This window comes from Neophocaena asiaeorientalis, unplaced genomic scaffold (assembly GCF_003031525.2).
Source record: "Neophocaena asiaeorientalis asiaeorientalis breed wild unplaced genomic scaffold, Neophocaena_asiaeorientalis_V1.1 scaffold418, whole genome shotgun sequence".
NCBI classification, from domain to species: domain Eukaryota; kingdom Metazoa; phylum Chordata; class Mammalia; order Artiodactyla; family Phocoenidae; genus Neophocaena; species Neophocaena asiaeorientalis.
The window spans coordinates 513051-535615 of NW_020175731.1; the positions used below are offsets into that span (position 1 = coordinate 513051).

Consider the following 22565-nt stretch of genomic DNA (forward strand, 5'->3'; position numbering starts at 1 on the left):
TCTCAAAGCGTCCAGAGTGTCGGGGGGCAATCCAGGACAGAGTGACAGGCACCAGAAGAGACAACTGCACAGCACAGAGAGTGGGACGTGATTACCTCTGGCTAGGGCTGGCTCAAGTCAGAGGAGTGGTATTATTACTAAATAACGAGAAGGGATAACCCTTGCCCTCAAGCAATTCCAAATATATTTCTAGACACCAAGCAAACCCATCTCAAACAACATATGAACAGAATGAGGAGGAAATGCATAGCCTAGGTTCAAACCTGGTCCCCTCACTTGCTAGCTGAGTAAGCGTGGGCGTGGGGGAGCACCTAACCATTTGAGCCCCTCTCCTCCTCTGTATCATAGGGAGAGGCATGCATGCCTCGTAGGTCTTGCTCAGAGGACTGATTAAGGCACAGATTCCATATCGAGCACCTTCCCTGGGTCAGGCAGTGTTCTAATGGCTGGGGATGCAGCAGGGAACCAACCAGGACAGGCTGCTGCCCTGTTGCTCTCTGAAGGAGATGACCCAGGGCGGTTGCTCAGCACAGCACCCACACAGCGCAGCCCATAAATGCTTGTGCTGTAGCGTGACCACTGTCATTAAGAGAACTCACAGCGTGGCCTGGAGGGAGCTTGGGGGAGGGAATGAGAGTTTCCAGATACATGAAGGTTGTTGTCGGGAATCACACAAGGCAGAGCCAAGACAGGAATATTTAAGCTGCCGTTCATTGAGTGTTTACAATGTAAAGCCTTCACATGTAATAACTCATTTAATCCTCATAGCAACCCTGTGGGATGGATGCTCATCATCCCCATTTTACAGATGAGGACCCTGAAGCACAGATCCATGTGGTAGCTTATCTGAGGTTGCACAAGTGGTAAAGCCAGGATTTGAAGCCAGTCAGTTTGCTCTGCTCTGCATTCTCCCCAGGTTGGTGGATGCCCTGGGCAGGCTGGTTTTAGGAGCTCGGGGCTTCCTTTGGAAGCTGAAAGCAATGTCATTTAGGGTGTTTAAGCCACAGAGGGATGACCATCTGTCCAAGCATTCTTTTGGGGATTGCTGGTGATATCAGATGACCATACCTTTCTACAGAACAGGCAGTGAACAATGTCTTGGTGGTGATGCTCTGGGATGCTAATGAGTAATTTCTTCTTGTCTCTTTCAGCTCACAGCCCCACACTTCCCTGTGGTGGTCAAGCTGGGACACGCCCACGCCGGAATGGGAAAGGTATGAGAAGCAGCTCTTCCGCTTATGTTAATACTCACACGGCTTCCCCAGACTACCTGTTCTCCTCCCCCTGTATCCCCCATCACCCCCACCTGAGCCCAGCCACCCAGATCAGAGTATTAGAGGAGACGAAAATTCACTCCCTCTCCTCCCCAACCCACCTTTCTCTGAGCTCCCACGGAGCATCTCTCCAGCTCAGGCCATACTAGCCAAACCCTACCCGGCTAATTGTTTCCTGTCATTGTGAATTCAGAGAAATAGATGTAAAGCATTTTGCAGATGGTGATTCTTCTGTTCCTGTCATCATCTCCACAGCTACGTGTAAGCTCATGTCTTACTCATCTCTTTATCACCTGCAGTGTTAGCACCTGGAAGGTGGCAAATGCATATGGCTCCCAGGAGGAAGCCCCTGGAGTCAGTTTCTACAAAAGTAAATAGCATATGTTACATAGTCACAGTTGACGCTGCTACCGAACCAAACTTGGGTCTGCTCACCCGCGTGCAGTAAAGCCAATCTACTGACACTGGGTTGTGGTGAAGGAAAGTGCAGCTTTTATTGTAAAGATGCCAATATAAGGAGGACGGGTGGCTCCTGCTCTAAAACCCCGAACTCCCCCTGAAAGGCTTCAGCAGAGCATTTTTAAAGGCCAGGTGAGGGAGGGGGTCGCAGGGAATGTCATCAGCTCATGCACAATTCTCTGATTGGTTGATGGTGAGGTAACAGAGTGGTTAACATGATCAATCCTTAGGCACCAGTAGGTCTGGGGACTTATGATCATCAAATAGTTCGTTTCTTCCATTTGGTGGTGGTTTTAGCATCTGTAAAACAACTCAAGAAGTGTGCATCAGATACTGTTATCTAGGTCCTTCAGAGAGGAGCTACAGCAGAAGATATGGGCAAGGAGTCTGTCCTGGGAAGGCCTTATAGGGTCCTGCTCGGTTACAACGTATTATGACAAATTGTACTGGTCAGATTTTTGCAGTTGCAAGTGTAGAAACGCAAATCAAATTAGGGGGCAAAAGATAATTCATTGGTTCAAGGATCAGGAAGTCTGGAATAGTTCTTGATAGATTCAGGCAGAGCTCAAATGATATCAGAGCTCTTGGCTCTGTTTATCTCTACTTGTTGTTTCTTCAGATAGTTGAGATAGATGGCTGTGGGTGGCCCATTCTGGTCCCTAAGCTCACCTGTCCCAGAGGAAGAAAGACCATGTCTCTTTCCAGCATCTCTGTGTAAATCTCATGGAGGGATACTGATCAGTGCTTGGGCTTCTGGAGATTTACTCCTAAATAAGGGGAGTGGGGATGGGGAAGTGTCGGGGGCTACCACAGGCCACCTCTCAAGCTTCTGGCTCAGGCAGAACCATGTGAGAACATGTGGATCTCAGTGCCTGCCGTCCCCATTGGAGGGACCTGAGCCCATGCACAAGGCCCAGCCCGGGCGTCCTAGATAAAGGGCAGCAGGGGCCAGTAGAAACCTTGCTTTGTGTAGGCCCAGCCCAGCCATGAATAACCCCACACCCTGCACCTTCGTTCTTCCCACCCCATTATGCCTTCTGCATCACCTCTTTCCACCTAAACTCCAACCCCTTCAAGCAGCAAAGGATGGAAAGAGTCAGACAGGTCAGGGCGTGACCTCAGCTCTGACCTTTGTGTGAAGTGGAGCAAGTTGCCATCTAACTTCTCTTGGCCTCATCTGACTAATGATGACACTTTTTTTAATTGAAATCTAGTTGATTTACAATGCTGTGCCAATCTCTGCTGTAGAGCAGAGTGACTCAGTTATACACATAGAGACGTTCTTTTTTCCTATTCTTTTCCATTATGGTTTAGCACAGGGTACTGAGGATAGTGCCCTGTGCTATACAATAGGACCTTGTTGTTTATCCCTTCTAAATGTAATAGTTTGCACAAACAATGATACTTCTTATAACCACCTTTAAAATGAATCCTTGTCTATTATATCTCAGTAAAACTGGGAGGAAAAAAAAATTTTTAATCCTCCCGCCATACTACCTCTCCCTAAAAAGGACACATTGTGAGGGCGGAGATTTTTACCTGTTTGCCCACTACTGCACCTACGGCTCCGAATGGCTCCTGGTGTACCCCTAGCCTCTCAGTTTGTTGGTCGAGTGGATAAATGAATAACTCCCTCTTCAGATGCCACCCTAAGTCTGCTCCTCACTGCCTGTTCTCCCAACCCCTCCTCCATCCCCTGTCATCTGGCTATAGCTCCCTCCACTCCTGAGGCTGCCCTCCCCATGGTCCTCAATGACCCTCTGCTGCTAATTCAGCTGTCACTTTTCTGTCCATAGCTGAATTTACCTTTCTATATCATTTAAACCTGATGGCCATCCTTTGTGCCCTGAAACTCATGCCCCTCTCCTGTCTCTCTGCTCTCTCTCTGACCCCTCCTTCACAGTCTCCTTCAAGTGCTTTCCTTCCTGCTGCATCTTTAGCCGCATCTATTCCGTCAGCACACGCTATCCAAGCTCTCGTCTGCTCTTTCAGCTTCAGCTCCCATCTACACACCAACAGCCCCCGAGTCACATTTCCTATGCAGAGCATCAGGCTCTTATACCCAGTTACCTCCTCTACATCTCCACTGCATGCCCCATGGAAACCTCTGACGCTGAACTTCCCAGACCATGTCCATTTTGTTTTCAGACAGCCCACCCTCCTTCCTCATCTTTATCCTCCTCCTCTTCCTGGGACCATCTCTACAACAGGACCCACCAGTCCCTCCATTGTCTTGAAACAGAAATCTGGGAGTCATCTCCCCATCCCTGTTTCCCAATGGTCATCAAGTCTTGTCACTTGCCCTTTTGTTAATGTTTCTCAAACCTGTCCCTTTCTTTCCGCCTACTGTCGCCATCTTGAACAGCTTTGGTAAAGTTAGAGGGTTCCCAAGAATTAAATTCCGTTTCTAAAGCTTAAAATAATCCCAGACAGGAAATAAAAAGAAGGAAATACTTAAAGAGACTGACGCAATGTTGGGGGAGGGGATGCCTCTGAGAAACTCAAGCCCAAAAGGAACTCCCAGAACATGGAAAGGAGGCCACATCTCCGAGGATAAGAAGTGTCACCCGCTGGAATAAACTGAGGTTTGCAAAAATGCTGAGATCAAGGGGAAAGGACTTTTCTCCTTCTGTCTGGAATGAGAAAAGTATCAGGAACGGCCTGGACATGCCGACTGAGCAAATGATGTCATATTCGTGGCTGAGGGGGAGAAAAACAGAACGGTATCTTCTACAGTACCTCCAGTTTCTCTCCAGAAGGAAGATTGTCTGTCTGGAGAGAAGCAAGGAGAACATTTCTAGGAGGAAACTGGTGAAGAGACTGTCAATTAACTCAGTCTTACTGGAAATCCACCCAGGATCCCATGATTGAAATTCCTGACCCTCCTCAATTATATTTTGCTTCTCTGTTCACACATATGAATTCGTACCTACTCTGTGCTAAGAATCGGAGGATGAATAGGACCCAGTCCTTGCTCTCAAGAAACTGAGGAGACAACCACATAAGTAAATAAGTATAAGATGTGCTGAGGATCTGATAGAAGGCTGTGCAGGGAGTGTGGAGATTGAAGGAAGGAGCTTAATTCCACCTAAGGGATGGAAAGAAGTTCCCTGTCAGGGTAACTACGTGGTTTGGTGTGCCTGGAGATTTAAGGAGTTCTAACAAACAAGAAAGACTCGAAGACAAGAGATGGACCAATACCCTCTTTATTAAAACAAAGAACAGGGCTTCCCTGGTGGCGCAGTTGTTGAGAGTCCGCCTGCCGATGCAGGGGACGCGGGTTCGTGCCCCGGTCCGGGAAGATCCCACATGCCGCGGAGCGGCTGGGCCCATGAGCCATGATCACAAGGCACAGAAATCAAAATATAGTGAAACGCTGTGCAGTTTGGGGAGCACTTAGGTAGTTAGGAGGTAATCGTGGGACACACCAGGAGTTCTAAGAAACCAGTAAGGCTAGACCAATTTAAGAGGGTGGTGTTCTTCCCCCAGGGGCATTTGGTCATGTCTGGAGGCAGCTTTGGTTGTCACAACTGGGGGTGAGGGAAGTGCTAGGGACATCTGGCATCTACCTGGTGGGAGCCAAGGATGCCACTGAACACCCTAAAATGCCCCCTACAACAAAGAATTATCCAGCCCAAAATGTCAAGAGCGTCAAGGTTAAGAAACCCTGGACAAAACTAATTTCATTTCCTTTGTGGAAAGTTTTACCAGACTAGAAACCAGAGGAAGCAGTGGTTATTATGGAGTTCAACATGTTTCAAAGTCTGTTCCAAAGGACTATGCTAAAGACTGTTTTAGTCAAATACGAAAATTCTATGTTAAAGTAGGTTTTTAGGGCAGAACTTCTCAGAGTCGTAAATTTGCTCATATACCTCCTAGGGGTACAAGAACATGAAAACTTGTGCAGAATTTTCCAGATTTACCTGACTCAAGAACTTTTCACCGTTTTTTAATTGAGATGCGTGTCCTTTCCTTAATTTGTAAAAACTCTTCGCACATTAAGAACATTCATCCTTTGTCATACTTTGCAATGATTTTTCTCCATTTGACAGTTACATATCCATTTTATTATTCAGTATTTAACCATTTTTAAAGGTTTTTTTTCAATTGTAGTCACATGTTTCCAACTTTGGGAGGCAGTTTGTTATAGTGGCTAAGGGTGTTGATTTGAATCTACTTGTTAGTTGTGAGACCTTAGGTTAAGTTACTTACCCTCCCCAACCCTAGTTTCATCTTATGTAAAAGGAGGATATTAATAGTATCAACCTTATATGCTGGTTGTGAAGATTAAGAGACATTATTCATGTCAAACACATAGTTCAGTGCCTGGAACACAGTAGGCACTCAATAAATATTAGCTGTCATTATTTTTAAGAATGTTTGAACCTGCTCTGAGAACCCAAAATCCAATTGAAGTCAATAGGGGAGATGTGACTAAACAGCATCCTCTGTCAGAGGCTATATTTTATTTGGCTGCAAGTTCAATGTGAATCAGATGAGTAAGGAGTTGCCAAAAGCTCTAATCCATAAACACCTAATAAATAGGTGAAAATGGGCTCAACCTCATTCATCACTAGGGAAATACAAATGAAAACTATGATGAGATTCCACTATATAACCACTAGACTAGCTCAAACTAAAAAGATTAATAATACTAAGTGCTGGCAAGGACATGGAACATTTGGAACACAAACACAGAGCTAGTGAAAGTGTCAATTGATACAACTGCTTTGGAATACAGATTGTTATCATCTACTAAGCTGAAGTTACACAGAAGTTCTTCTTTTAGGTATACCCAACCTAAATGCATGCGTGTGTGCTCCAGTGTTAATAGCAGCTTATTCATAGTTACCAAAATCTGGACACAGTCCATTTGTCCATTAGAAATAGAATAGATAAATAAATCGCAGTATATTCAGACAAATGGAAAATTTCCAGCAGTGAAAATGAATGAACTACAACTATATACAACAACGTGCATGAATTTCACAAATACACCATTGAATGAAAAAAGTCAGATACAAAAGGATGCCTATTTATATGATTTCATTTATATAAAATTCAAAACCAGGGAAACTAAACTATAGTGTTAAGTGGGATACATATTAAGGTGATACAACTTTTAAGAAAAGCAAGAAAATTACTACCATAAAAAAATAGAAGTTACCTTTGTGGAGGAGGGAGGTGTGGTCATTGGGATACAGCAGGAGTGGTCCAAGTTCTAGTTCTTGACTTGGGTAGTAGTTATGTGGATGTTTGCTTTGTGATTGACAGCTCATTGAACTGTCATTTTTATACTGGGCAATTCTCCATGTGTGTTATATTTCAAAATAAAATAAGGTTTTCTAAACCTTGTTTAGGACATATTAATGGAGATCTGATTTCCAAAATAAAGTGAGAGTCCTGCACTGCACTGATTCCTCCATGGCTAGAACATTGTATTCGGTTCTGGGCTATAAACCCATTCTGGATGTTTGAAAGAGCCGTTGACACATGAGTATGTCCAGGGGAAAATGAACTGAGCAATGGAGGGCAGAGGCATCCAGGCTAGGAGGGCTAGAGACAGTGTGGCCACCGTCCCCAGAAACATGGAGAATTGTCCTGGGAAGGTAAGCTGGGCTGCTTCTATATAACATGTAGCAGCCAAAAATGGGACCAAGGTCAGGGGGAAATGCATGAGGGTTGTGTTGAAAGAGCAACTTTCTGACAATCAGAGGTGAATATTAATGGAATGAAGAGCCCCTTTGGGTAGGAAGTTCTCATAGATGCAGAACTGGAGCAAAGATGAATACTTACTGGAGAGTTTCAAGGGAATTTAAGCATTATGTGAGATTCTTAGCCTGAGATGTTTGAACCCTGTAAAACTGAGACACATCTGCATATGTTTATGTGTGGATGGGATATGAATGTTTTGGGGGGGGAAAGGAGTCCATAGCTTCTTCCACCTTTTCACAGGGGCCCATGACCCTCCCAAAGTTTAACGTACCCTGAAGGTGACCACTACAGTATCTTCCAATGAAAAGAATCTGTGGTTTTGATCAATACTATGAGCGGTCTATTGAAAGGAATGGCATATCTGTTATTATCATAGAAGTCAAGTTCAAGACCAACTGCCAGTATAGTGTGGGGGTAGCATTTGTAGAATCTGAAAGCGTGTTTCTGGTTTGAATCTGGATTAACCATTTACTAGTTGTGTGTCCTTGGGCAAGTTGCCTAACCTCTCCGTACCTCAATTTCTTCATCTCTAATGTGGGGACAATAATCTCCCTCCTGGAATTGTACTGATGATAGAATCAATCAGCCCAGGCTTAGGAAGGTACCTGGTCAACACTCAGTGAATGGGAGCCTTAAAAACTCACTACAAACATAAACTATTACTCTGATTACCTAACTGCTTATCTCAACTAAGATGAGATAAGCAGTTGCTCATAATAGACAAAAAGGGAAGGAGAATTAAATTCTGGGTAAATTCTTAAAGTAAGGAAAACGGGATTCCAGCATTCCCAGGAGAGGCCAAGATAACACGCAAACCCCACCCTGGGCGTCACCTTATCCTTGTTTCATAAATTCACAGACCTTCAGGACTTAAGTCCCAGCACCCCTCTTAAAAGATAAGAACCTGAGGCCCCAGAGAGGAGAAGGGTCTTGCCCAAGGCCACATAGTGAGGAAGCATCCCCAGTAACAGAACAGGAAGGGAAAGAAAATCCTTTGAGATTATTCAACCCCATTGCATACTTTACAGGTAAGAACAGTAGTAGTAATAATAGCCAGAATAATAATAAAAGCTAATGCTCTATGGAGTTTACTCTGGGCAGGCACTGTTCTAAGTGCTTTATAAATTACTCATTGACTACTATCCTCTCAGAACCACCCTATGAGGAAGATACTGTGGGTATCCCCACTTTTCAGATGAGGAAACTGAGGCACAGGGAGTAAGGGGTGGAATGGGGTTCAACCCTGGGCAGTCTGGCTCTGGCTCCTAAGCTCAGTGAGAGGTAAAGCGTACTGCCATGGTCACAGGTTAGTAAGCCCAGATGCGGGCTTGGTCAGGGTTTGTTGTTCTACTAAGAGGAGCCTGGAGTGATGAGGGACAGGGATGAGGCGCCTTGGCAGACAGCCTGTCTGTTCTGGGGGGACCAGGTGGAAGCTCCTAAATGCACTGTTTTCCAGTCGCCCCGGCATCTTGCACACCCCTGCTTGGCCAGGGCTGCTGCTGTCATCAGCTCCCAGCGACCTGGACTCTGCTCTCTTCCCTCAGGCTGACTCACTTAATAACACTTTCCAGCACTGTCCACTTTTTAAAGTGGGAGTAGGTGGCCAGATAACACGGTAATGGAGAGAAAGGGCTAGAAAATAAGCAAATGGGAGAATGGAACCCAGGGGAACAGTTAAGAAATGAAGTGCTCCCCAGCACCTGGGAGATCACCAGGGAGGAAAGTCACTCTGTGTTTCATGCTCAGCAGAAGCTGAATCAAGTGAGAGAGGGGGAGAGGCTCCAGCCTGCAAGGCGTGCCGGCAAGCAGTGTTCACGGCCGCTGCCAAGCTGTGTAGGAGGAGAGGAGAGAGGGACACACACTCCCTCCAGCAGCCTGCCTCTCAACTCCACCACCCACCAAGTCCCCCCTGCCCCGCAGATGACCACTGCCTCCTTTACTCTCTGCTTCTCTTGAACAAAATGGGCCCTTAAGGGGCTTCCATCTGTCCTTTACACCGTAGTGAAAATTGTAAACACTGTGCTCTGCATCTCAGAGCCTCTGGCATGAGGCTGCCCTCTCTATAAGCACAATAAATACTCTCGATCCTCATTATTCATGGATTCTGTATTTCTGAATTCACCTGCTCACTAGGAATATATTCGTCACCCCAGAATCAATTCTCATAGTGTTTTCGTGGTCATTCACAGACACGTGCAGAGCAGTGAATAATTTGCGTGTTCCTTCCCAACTGATGTCGAGCAGGAAACACTCTTCTTGTCTCAGCTTGTAAACAAGTGTCCTCTTCTTGGTGTATTTAGTGCCACACTTTTGCATTTTTGTCCCTTGTGTTGGTGATTTCATTGTTTAAAATGACTCCCAAGCGTAGGGCTGAAGTGCTGTCTGGTGTTGCTAACCCCAAGCAGGCTGTGATGTTTCTTATGGAAAAAAATGTATGTGTTAGATAAGCTTCATTCAGGTATGAGTTATGGTGTTGTTGGCTATGAGTTCAATGTTAATGAATCAACCATATATATTAAATAAGTTGTCTTTAAAAGGAAGCACACATAACAAGATTATATATTGATGAGTTGATGAAAATGTGACCATAGGCTTGCAGGAAACGAACCCTAGGAGCAGTGGCTCAGGGTTCGCTAATTCAGTGTTTGCTGCAAAGTTACAGAATGTAACTACTGTGAATAATGAGAATGGACTCTGTGTGTGTGTGTACATATGTGTATACATCACACACACAAACACACATATTCTGTAAAGAGTCCTAAGGGCCTCTTTCTTCCTTTGGATGCCAAACTGCCACGCTTCTAAGCACAAACAGAAGCAAACTCAAACAGTTATTTCATGACTCTGTCCAGCCTGACATCTGTCATGTTGAAGATGACATCACCTGGATCATCAGCTCGTTTTCCTTACGAGGGTTTAAGGCTGAAATCTCTACTGGTGACGCTTACACTGCCAATCCCCGCATATTTACACCATCCTTGGTTGGCCTGGGTTCAGGAAACCTGGGTCCTCCTGCCAGCCTTGCACTCCCTGGGGCCCACAGTATCCACCTGGGCAAGTCATTTAAACACATAAGTGCAGGGTGCCAAATATGTCAAATATACACGATTTTCCTCACCAATCACTTGGAAGAGCTAGTGAGTAGAAGTGCCTTAAAAAGTATGAAGCGCCACGTGAAGGTGAGGTGGAGAGGTAAACGAAGAAGGGTATGGGCTTTGGACTTAGACCTCACTGGGTTCTGGTCTGGGCTCTGCCATCGGCTAGCATTGTGACCTGGTGCAAATTCCTTGCCTTCTCTGGGATAACTCAAAGCAGATCAGATGGGATGAACAAAGGTACACCAGCTGGTGCAACAGGATAAGTGCCTTCAACGTCTCTAACCCTCAAAGGTGCCCTGAGAGCTATTTCTGATCCCAGCTTTCCAGAGGTTCCAAGAGTTGTTTTGCTTAAAGTCACAGGTAAATGACGGAAGCGGGATTCGAAATGAGGTTGTCAGGTTCTTCAGCTCTTTTCTTCCTGCTGCCTGGGACCCTCAGGAACGCCCTGGTGGAATCACCTCTTCCCATCATAAGGCGACCAGCCAACTTAATTGGAGAGTTGATTTATGAAGAATTTCACAGGGTTCCACCCAAGAAACATGTCAGTACCTTGGAGACGAGCACTGACCTTTGCATATGAACTGCTCTTGTTGTCTGCTGGACTGATCTCACTCCAGGCCTGAAGCCAAGAATAAGAACCCTTGTGCAAGAGAATGAGAAGAAGAAAAGGAAGACTATCACCCCCTGGCACTATGTCTTAAAAACAGTGTACACCCCCAATCACAGGCCCCATTTTGTCAAGAGGGACAGAGACACAGGAACAGACTCATCTGGAAAGAATACATTACCTGCTCTTGTGTGCACTGACCACACCACTCCTCCATGGAAAACAGAATATTTTGGAGCTGACAAACATTGAAAAACAGTAGTACTTCCTTTTTCTTTTCTCTCCTTTTCTGGCAACGTCTGTTGACCCATCCTGGCATAGTATGCAAGAAAGGCCAGAGAAGTCATTCCCTAGGAGTCTCCCCAAAAGAGGAGGGGGCACACATCACCTGTTGGGGGGTACTCTGTATAATTTCCCACAACTTGATGACCAGCTCCATACTTTTTCCCCCAACATTAGACAGTCACGTGCAATTTACAAAATTCATCCACACTGGGAGCCTGCTCAGGTTCCAGCATCTTTTGATGAGGGTATGGTTATCATGATACCCATTTAACAGATGAGACCAGCAGAGATCGAGGAGGCGAAATGATTTGGCACAAGGTTGCACATTGTGTGCTGGGAAGGCTGCACATTCTTTCCCCTGGTCCTGGCACCCATGCCAGGGAAGGGAAGCCTCCAGAGAGTTCTGCCAGCCCACCTGGAACACAGCCTGCGTGTCCACTGAGGTCTTCCTCAGCCAAAATGTGCAGGCGCAGCCCATTGTCACTATCAGCAGGCAGTAGAAGTGATGTCCTGAAACAAGCAGATGCCACCTGCTCTCCGCAGCCGCAGCCCAGGCCAGCCTCCCACCCTGCTTCCCGCAGATGAGACCAGCCACACCTCTGGCTTCTTGCAAATAAATCCACTTGGAGGCAGCTGGCATTGTTGCCAACAGGTGGCAGCAGCAGGGTTGTTTGTGGGAGGAAACCAGAGAAGGATGTAAACAGTGGGCTTCCTGCGTTTTGGAGAGAGAAGAGAGTGTGTGTGTTTGGGGGCAGGGTGAGCAGACACCTCACACACAGTTATCGGCATCCTCTACCTAGCCTCCAGACAAATGAACGCTATTGGCAGAACCTGTTCTCTCACCTTGACTACTGACCCCCAGCCCCAAGAAACCTTCATACCAACACCCCATCCTCCAGTAGTGAGGCCATAAGATGCAAGGGAGGCCACGTGGGACAGTGAATGCTGTTCAGGCTTTCCCATATCATGACACTTGTGGAAAATGGTTCTATTGAGGATTGAGTGGGTCAATGGCAGGGGCTACCAGCAGCTGAAGAGAAGAGCCTGGGACTTCCGGCCACTCTGAGGGATAAGGGGGCAGCAGCGAGAGCACCTATGGGGATGACGAGCCAAGTTGAGTGCAGCCCCCGAGTCAGACAGGCCTGAGCTCCTGACAACCTTCTCTTCAAAGTGGGACCTTTGTAGAAGGACCAGCAGTCTCAGTGTCACCTGGGAGCCCCTTAAAAATGCAGAGCACAGACATGTCCTCCGACCTGCTGAATCAGATGCTGCATTTTAACAAGATGCCCAGTGACCCACGTGCTGCTCTACACGCCCAGAGGACGCGAGCTCAGATGCTCACCGGGTCAAGATACTTACCATAATGAGTCAAGAGTCCAGGTGGGGCCTGTGCTGACCCGGAGAGCCCAGGCCAGCCTGCATGGGCAGCCACACACAACTCAGTCCCAGCCGGACAAAGCCCTGAGAGACTGTGCAGACCTGATCACCTGATTCTTTCCTAAGCCAATTCGCTGGGTCTCTGATATGAATTCTCCTGATTTTAATGTATTGAAAACTAATTTTAAAATCTTTTGAAACGCTGTACAGGCCAAGTAAAACACATCTGTAGTCCACTGAACACCCTGGGGCACCAGTTGGGTGCCTCCAGCTTTAGAGTCAGTGTGGTCTTACCCTCTCTTTACAGGGAGCCATGCAGCCTAATGGTTAATGCCACAGACTCTGCAACAGCCCCAGGAGTTCAAGTCCCAGCTCGGCCACTTCCCAGGTCTATTCTATAACCTTGGGTGAGCACTTGACTTGGAGTCTTCGTTTTCTCATCTGTAAAGTGGCCCTAATAAGTCCCCCTAATGGGTGAAGAGTTGCCCTGCAGCCTGACTGAGATAAAGCACTTTAAAAATCTGTGGATACTTAAAGAGACGTTGATTCACTTCCTCTAGGGCCTAAATGCTCCCTCTACTTTCCAGTGCTTACAGATCACTGGAGACCTCGTTAAAATGCAGACTCTGATTCACTAGGCCTGGGTGGGGCCTGCCTGAAAGTCTCCATTTCTAACAAGCTCCCAGGTAATGTCAGGGATGCTGGTCCCAGTCAGTTAGTCACGCCAGTCAGGGGTCAGCAGACTTTCTCAGTACAGGGCCAGATGGTAAACATCTTAACCTCTCTGGCCAGATGGTCTGTTGCAACTACTGGACTCCACCATTGTGGTATAAAAACATCCCTAGACAAGAGGTAAATGAAGCATGTGGCCGTGTTCCACTATAAATTTATGGACACTGAAATTTGAGTTTCATATAATTTTCACATGTCATGGAATTATCGTTCTTCTTTCAGTTTTTTTTCCCCAGCCATTTAAAAACCATTCTTAACCCATGGACCTCACAAAAACCTACAGTCAGCCTCCCCCACTGGATTATAAACTCGCTGGGTGCACAAGCTGTACCACTAAGTCCACCTTTCCTCCTGACCTGGCCAGTGCCCTGGACAGCGGGAAGCCCCCTCCTTCACGCTGCACCCTGCACGGGGCCCTGGGAAGCTGAGGTGTTGCCTTTCAGAGCTGACACTTGTCAGGTGCCTCCCTTCCCTTCCATTCAATCTCACGGTCACACTTTAACTCTATAAACACACGCGCAAGAGAATCAGTGACCCAGAGCTCAATAACAACAGAAGGAGTTTGATTTATTAAGGGGAAGAGCAAAGGAAAGGAACCAGCAAACTGATAAGCAGGATAATTAGGCAGTTCCCTAAACAGCCCATCAAACCCTCCGTTGTTCCCATCACTTCCCACCACCCCTTCCGACCCCTGGTAGCACGTGACCCAAGCAGCCAGGGTGAGGACATCCGTTGGACTCTGGGGCTCAGCCTTTGGAAGGATTGGGGGAGGGGCAAAGGCTTTTGAGAATTTGAGACCAGGGCTCTTGTGTTCATTCAACCAACATTAATGGATTTGGTGCCCAGCTGTTCTGAGTTAGGGACTCAGTAAATGTTTATTGAATATTTTGGCAGATGTTTATGAACATTTGTTATATGCAAGGAATGGGCTAGACCCTGGGATGGAGGACTCTTGGTTAAGATCCAGACATGGAAAAGACATGGCTCCTGAATGCAGGAAATTTACCCACAAAAGACACAGGCTCACACTGGACCACAGTCTAGGGCAGTGCTTGCCAGACTACCTCCCACAGGCCAAACCCAGTCCCAGACCTGGTTTTGTTAATAAAGTTTTATTGTAACACAGCCCTGCCCATTTGTGTACATATTGTCTATGGCTGCTTCCACACTATAGCGTCAGAGTTGAATCATTTTCATGGCCTGCAAAGCCTAAAATATTTACCACTGTATTCTTCACAGAAAAAGTTCGCCAATCCGTGGTCTAGTGCTATGCTTTTCCAAGTATTTGTATAGCAAACCCCAGTAAGTAATACATCCTGTAAGAGGAGGCAGACGATAAAATAAACAGATTAAACTGCAATATGTCAGGTGACAAGAAGGGCCCTGGAGGCAGAAACAGGATAAGAGGGAGAGAGCGTGATGGGGGCAGGGGGCTGGGGCAGCTATCAGGGAAGCCTTCCTGTGAAGTGGCATGTGAAGGAAGGAGAGAGTGAGCCACGTGGACACGTAGAGGAAGAGCATGACAGCAAAGGGGAGAGCATGCATAAAAGCCCTGGGGCAGGAGTGAGTGCTTGAGGTGAAAAGTGATGGAAGTAAGGCTGGTGAGTTGGGGAGAGGTGGTAGAAGGCCATGTAGACAACTGACTGCAGTCAGAGCAGAATGAATAAACCCTATAGCAGAAAGACAAGACAAGCGCTGAGAAGGAGGTCCAGATAAAACTAAACCATGATGGAGGGGGAACCTCCACTGATTTATTGATTTGTCCAAAAATCACGTCTTGTAAGTGTGCGTAGTGACTGTGCTGAGGCAACAAATAAGCTCCTTCAAGGAGCTCCCTTTCTCATAGTGACAGGGGCCATGCAAGCAAATACACCATGACAGAGGGAAATGTCAGGGGAAGCAGGAGCACCTTTGGGGGGACCAGGGAGGACTTCCACACGATGGGAAACCTCAGCTGCATCTCGAAGGATGAGGAGATATAATGCAGGTTGATAAAGCCGAGAAAAGCATTCCAGGCAATGGGACCTGCGCACACAAAGGCATAAAGGCCCAAGAGAGCATCGCAGGCTGTTGGTACAGTGGGAACAGTGGTTCTCAAGCCTGGCAGGGTGTTAGAAGCACCCAGGAAGCTTTGAAATTATACTTCTACCTGGGGCCCACCCCCAGACTTTGCAGTGATTGGCTGGAAGAGGACCCAGGCACTGGCATTTTTTTATCTCCAGGAGATGCTAATGTGACACCAGTACTTCAGAGCTCTGGGCTGGAGGGAGACATGGAAGAGTAGGTGAGACTGGGCAGGAGTCATGGCCAGATCATAGATGCGTTTTATGCTGCCTCTACAATGTGGACTTTATCTTCTAGGTAAGAGAGAGACCCACTGGTGGGATTTAAGCAAAGAATGGGCATGGTTGGATTTATAAGGTAGAAAAAGCACTCTGGCAGCAGTGTAAGAGGAGAGGAGAGGAGTGGGGGCCAGGAGGGGAAGATTAGAAACCCTGGGAGTTATTAGGGAGACACTGCATCAGTTCAGTGAAGAAATAAGGGTTTGCACCCAGGCAGGACCAAGGCAGTGAGGGATGAGATAAGGATGCAGTCAAGAGATATGGGAAAAGCAGAATTGAAATAACTTAGGGACTGCCCAGATGCAGAGCAGGAGAAGAAAACTGAGAATATAATGATTCCATTCACTGAAATATGAGATCAAGAAGGCTAGGCTTGAGGGGGAAGATAATGAGTTCAGTTTTTAACATTTTGAGTTGGAGGTACGAGTGGAAAATAACAACGATAATAATCATCCCAAGCCATTTATTGAGCACTTACTAGGTGCTGGGCCCTGTACTCCATGCTTTATATTCATTGTCTTACTTAATTGTCACAGCAGCTCTATGAGGTAGATAATCTGACTGTCCCCACTTTACAGAGGGGACAACTGAAGGTCGGAGAAGCTCGGTAAGTGAGAAGAATGATAACTTACTGTATGCACATGCCACTTTGCAGAGCTGGGCACATGGTGAGGGCTCAGAAAATGGCAGTAATATTAATTATTACTATCTTCTCTCCACCGTGGGAAGGAAACACAGGCCAAGTCTGCGGGAAAGGGAACCAATCATATTTAGAAGCCCTGTTTCTATATAGATGTATATATACTTAGTATATATGTACGTACATAGTATATAGAGATGTATATTTAAATGCCTTAGTGTGTATATATGTCGCTATACTCATACTCCATCTGTTGCTGCTTTTTCTTTTTGGCTTTTTAATTAGACATCTCAAATGCCTCTTGACCTTACCCATTCTCCAGTCCTACCCCATGCCAACCCCATAATTATTTTATTTCTTTAATTTTTCTCCCAAAGTTAATCTCAGTCTACTCACATTTGTTCTGTTCTATGAGGGAAATTGTGTTGCTGGCCATGCAGCCAGAGTAGGTTTTTTTCTTGTGGAGAGAAGGGAAACTTTATTTATTTTTTTTAAATATAACTCCTCTCAACTGTTCCAATGCCAAGTAAACAAAGCTGCTATTCATTTCGGCATCTCCCCATCTCTATCGTGCCCAGAGTCATTTTATCAGCAGAGCCTCTTGGGCTGTCTCTCCAAGAGCTTGGAACAGCAAATAGGAATGTTCTAAAAGTGAGTGCTATGAAAATAGAATCCCATTTAATGAGGCCACTGAGAGCAAGGCTGTTGCTCACTTGGTGAGTGCAGAAGCAAACATTATGTTTAAAGTCGTGGTCAGAAAATGCCAGTGTCTCTCATATGGCCTCAGCAAAAAGCATCAGCGAGCCCATCACTAGTTAGTGACGCAGGGACAAGGAGCTGAGGCAGCTGGAAGGAAGACTTAGAATCAGGTCACCACCCCCAAAGACCCTCTCCTCATACCTGGAGAACACCCCCCCCCCCCCCCCCCCCCCCCCCTCACAATGTTTACTCCACCTGTGTCCCATTCATGGACTCCTAGGTATCCACAACACTTCCTCAGCAATGACCTGGCCTTGCTCTTTGGTCTCTGAGCCCTCTGCCCAATGAACAATAAAAACACTCAACGTATATAACCAGATCTGTGTGGAGCAGCTCCAGATGAAGGGAGGAGATCTAGAGTTCCACTCAACTGGTCTCCTTGCATGGGTCCATGCCCACAAAGATGGAACCCCCAAGCTTCTCTAAGGTACCTCAAGACTCCATGAAGTCCAGGTCGAAAACCACTCCCTTAGGTCAAAAGAGTGCCCAGAGGTCATGGTCAGCAGTTGTTGTTCACTTATTCATTCAAAAAAATAGATCCCAAACACCTACTATGTACAAGGAGCAAAGGATATAGTAGTGAATCTAACAGACAAGTCCCTGCTCTCACGGAGCTTATATCCTTGTGGGGGGTATGGACAAGTATAAGATAACGTGAGACCATGATAAGTGCAAGAAAGAGCACGAGACTGGGTGATGTCATAGAATGCCATAGCAGAGTGAAAGAGCTGCTCTAGATCCGGAGAGGCCTCTCTGAGGAGGACAGAGAACAATGGAACAAAGACAATAAGGAACCAGCAGTGAGACTGTCTGCAGCAAGAGCTTTGCCGGCAGAAGGAATGAGTGCAAAGGCCCTGAGGCAGCACTGAGCTTGGCAAATTCTAGGAACTGAAAGAGAGAATGAGGGGGTGGATGGAAGGAAATGAGATCAGAGAGATTAGCAGGGCCAAGATATGTTGGCCCTTGTATGTGGATGTTTACGGAACACTAGTGTGCATGGGTCAGGTTCAGATATTTTGGGCACCCACCACTATGGTAATTTTGTCCCCTGCTGAAATACAGATGGTCTCTGACTTAGGATGGCTCAACTTACAATTATTTGACTTTATGATGGTGCGAAAGTGATACGCATTCAGTAGAAACCGTACTTGGAATTTTTAATTTCGATCTTTTCCCAGGCTAGTGATACGCGGTGTGATACTCTTTCATGATGCTGGGGAGCAGCGTCGAGCCGCAGTGCTCCGAGTCAGCACATGATCACGAGGGTAAACAACAGACACACTTGCAACCATCCTGTACCCAGATGCCCATTCTGTCTTTTACTTTCAGTATAGTATTCGATAAGTTACATGAGGTATTCAACACTTGATTATAAAATAGGCTTGTAGTTAGATGATTCTGCCCAACTGTAGGCTAGGGTGTTCCGAGCATGTGTAAGGTGGGCTGGGCTAAGCGCTGGTGTTCAGCAGGTGAGGTGCATTAAATGCATTTTCGACTTAATGATATTTTCAACTTAGGATGGGTTTATCAGGACGCAACCCCATTTTAAGTCAAGGAAGATCTGTAATGAAATTTGGACACATTCCTCCTACATACAGGAAATGGCATTGGATGGGGAGGCCAGGAGTTCTAACTTTCAGAAAGTCCTTTTCCTTCCTTCCAGGTTTCCTCCCTTCCCTTTTCTTTCCAGAAGCTGCACCACCAGAGGCACAGTAGCCATGTCGCTCTCCAGGGGGCTTTAGATTCCTTTTCTGCAACATAGGTTGACTGGGTGACATCAAAACTCTCTTTTCCAATGAAATACTACACAGAACTTGAAATGATAACAGACATAAATGTAGTATTATATTAGCTGTCATTTCATTCTGTAGCTTTTAATTCACACCATCTATTGTCAAGTCCACCAGGAGAACACGGAGACTCCTCTGATGAACTTGGTCTTGTATCAGCCTCAGCACCCAGCCTCCCTTTATATTTTGTGTCCTTGCACGGCATGGTTTTGAGAAAATCAGTAGTGTTTTACCGACTTGCTCTGCAATCTGAGGTTATTCTCTAAATAAACCAAAATGGAAGGAGAAACCTTACTCTAGGGGCTGAACAAATAAGGATTGCCCAGGAAGCTCAAGTTAATGTATAGTAAACATCTGAGTCTGCTTTTTGGATGCTGGAAAATCAAGCTCTTAAATATTTTGTTTTAACAAAACAATCATCAAATTTTTGTTGCAATACTTCAAATCCTTCCATGGAACACAGAAAAACAGCATCAGTTGTCTTCCAGCAAATAGTGTTCTGGCAAACTGGCTCTCTGGGAGGAAAAAAGTGCCCAAATTTGTAGTGTTTGCCAGTTTCTAGGGTGTAAATCCTTCCACTGTGGACAGCATGAAGCTAACAATGGTTTAATAACTGGCTCACAAATTTTCTAAATATTTAAGAATCGCCTCTTATAAGTCAATATGAGCCAGCTCCAGGATACCACTGCTTCCAGCCCTTATGCATAGTTGGCGTTTCTGGGTAGAGCCCACTTGAAGGCCATCACCCAAAAACTGACACCTGCAGTGGCACACAAGGCCCTGAGACTTTGGGCTGGAGCCAGGGATGGGGCAGTTAGAATGGGTTGAAGAGCAGAGGAGCTGGGGTCCTTAAGTTCAGGGCCTGGTTTGCTGTCAGAAATGGTCAGAGTGTGACCCCAGGGACAGGTGTGGTGACACCACGTTAAGCTAAAGTCCTCCCAAACCTACCTGTACTTTACACACCTCAGATCATACCTCGGGATGTCTCCCCCTTGGGATTCATCCTTCTAGACCCAGCGGAAGCAACTTCTCCCCTTTAAAGCCTTCTATCGTCTTGCCCTCCTTTGAGCCAGCTCTGGACCTAGTCCAGATCCCTCTTACTGCATCATCTTACTGTCCTGTTGTTCTATATCTGCTTGTCAGTGTTCTGGGCCAGACCTCAAGAGCAGAAACTATGGTTGGAGCCCCAGCGCCTAGCATAGGGACTGATAGTTTTGTTAATTTCTCAACAAATACTAATTGAGCTCCTACTAAGTGCCAGGCAGTGTTCTGGCCACTGATAATACAGTAGAGATCAAATCAAAATCCCTGCCTTCATGAGGATTTTGATTCTAGAAGGCACTCAATGCATATTAAATTATTGTCTCATAGGCCCCTATGATCACTACTCTTAAAAAGACTAGGAGATGAGAGTTTTCATTTATTTTATTTTAACCCTAGCATAGAACCCACTCATAAACGTGGCCGCACTTCATAGTCTTTTTTTTTTTCTAAATAGAAGTTATTTTTTAGAGCATTTTTAGATTCGCAGCCAAATTGAGCAGAAGGTACAGAGCTATTTCATGTGGCCACTTCCCCCACACGTGCACAGCCTCCCCATTATCAACACCCCCGCCGGAGTGGTACGTTTGTTGCAACTGGTGAGTTTTATTCCGTGCTAAGAAGAAGCGAGCTGTCAAGACATGGAGGAAACGTAAATGCATGTTACCGAGTGAAGGAAGCCACTCTGCAAAGGCTCCATATTATGTGATTTCAAATATATGTAAAAGGGAAAACTATGAAGTCAATAAAATGATCAGTGGTGAGGCTCAGACGGCTGCCTAGCCACAGCCAGCACCGGCAGCCCCTTTGAGGCTTGAATTGGAGGAGGAGGCCACAAAGGGATGTCCTCTGTTGAGACGATCCCTGGCTCGAGGAGACTTTCTTTGGGGTTGATCTGAACAATATACATACCTCTGGCAGTTTTCTGTTCCTCCTTAGCGAGGTTTTGGAGACTGGTAGAAAAACTTTTCCCTTGGCCTGGACAGTAGATCCAAACACCTGAGCCCTAGTTTTACAGAGATACAGAAACGAAAGCCCAGAAGAGAGAAATTACCCATATTCACACCCAGTGTACAGCCTACGCAAGAGCCCAGTTCTCCAGGTACTCAGCTCGGTATTTGACTACACGGAGATGGCCCTCCTGAAAATAAAGATCAGGAAAGAGGGAATCCAGAATTTAATGAGCTGAGAGGAAGAGACTGTCGTGCTAACTGACACCATATAATACAAAGAGAACCTGCTTCATCACTTCTGGGTCAATAAAGTTTGAAAGCCACTAGCAGAAAAGACAATAAGCAAAGAGGTCAGCCTACCAATTGGAACATAATTTGCTCAAACTTGGACACTTAACCCTTCATATTTCTCCCCAGTCTAACCCCTGCCATTTCCCCATATAGACTCTTAGCAAGGAAAAAGTTAAAAGCACAACTTATAAAATTTGTAGGTTTTGGCACGTCCAAAGGGCTGCATCCGGAGTGTGGAGTTCCGGAGTTTGGAGCCGTGTGGCTGACAGGGTCTTGGTGCTCCGGCCAGGTGTCAGGCCTGAGCCTCTGAGGTGGGAGAGCCGAGTTCAGGGCATTGGGTCCACCAGAGACCTCCCGGCCCCACGTAACATCAATTGGTGAGAGCTCTCCCAGAGATCTCTGTCTCAACGCTAAGACCCAGCTCCACTCAATGGCTGGCAAACTCCAGTGCTGGACACCCCATGCCAAACAACTAGCAAGACAAGAACACAACCCCACCCATTAGTGGAGAGGCTGCCTAAAATCATACTAAGTTCACAGACACCCCAAAACACACCACCGGACGCGGCCCTGCCCACCAGAAAGACAAGATCCAGCCCCACCCACCAGAACACAGGTACCAGTCCCCTCCACCAGGAAGCCTATGCAAGCCACCCACTGGGTGCAGACACCAAAATGGTTCTGAAGAACCTAGGGGCAGGACAGGAAGAAAGATGCAGATGTAGAGAATGGACTTGAGGACATGGGGAGGGGGAAGGGGAAGCTGGGACGAAGTGAAAGAGTGGCATGGACGTATATACACTACCAAATGTAAAATAGACAGCTAGTGGGAAGCAGCCACATAGCACAGATAGATCAGCTCGGTGCTTTGTGACCACCTACAGGGGTGGGATAGGGAGGGTGGGAGGGAGACGCAAGAGGGAAGAGAGATGGGGATATATGTATATGTATAGCTGATTCACTTTGTTATAAAGCGGAAACTAAGACACCACTGTAAAGCAGTTATACTCCAATAAAGATGTTAATAAAAAAAAAGATCAGTGTTTGCCAGGGGCTAAAGCTGGGGGGCCTAATAGGCAGAGCACAGAGGAGTTTTAGGGCAGCGAAAGTATTCTGTATGATACTGTGATGGTGTACACTTTGGGTGACAATGATGTTTCATTGTAGCTTCATAGTCTTTGGACTTTGTTTTTTAGTTATGA

At 46.3% G+C, this 22565-nt stretch overlaps 1 protein-coding gene across 2 annotated transcripts in view; it reads left to right on the forward strand.

The window, feature by feature from the left end:
• Positions 1–22565, forward strand: part of SYN3 (synapsin III) — a 409114-nt gene that overhangs the window by 338414 nt on the left and 48135 nt on the right. For both annotated transcript variants that reach the window (XM_024732154.1, XM_024732153.1), the window contains one exon: positions 1152–1214. In XM_024732154.1, coding sequence (XP_024587922.1) covers positions 1152–1214 — 63 coding nt within the window. The remainder of the gene's footprint in view (positions 1–1151; positions 1215–22565) is intronic.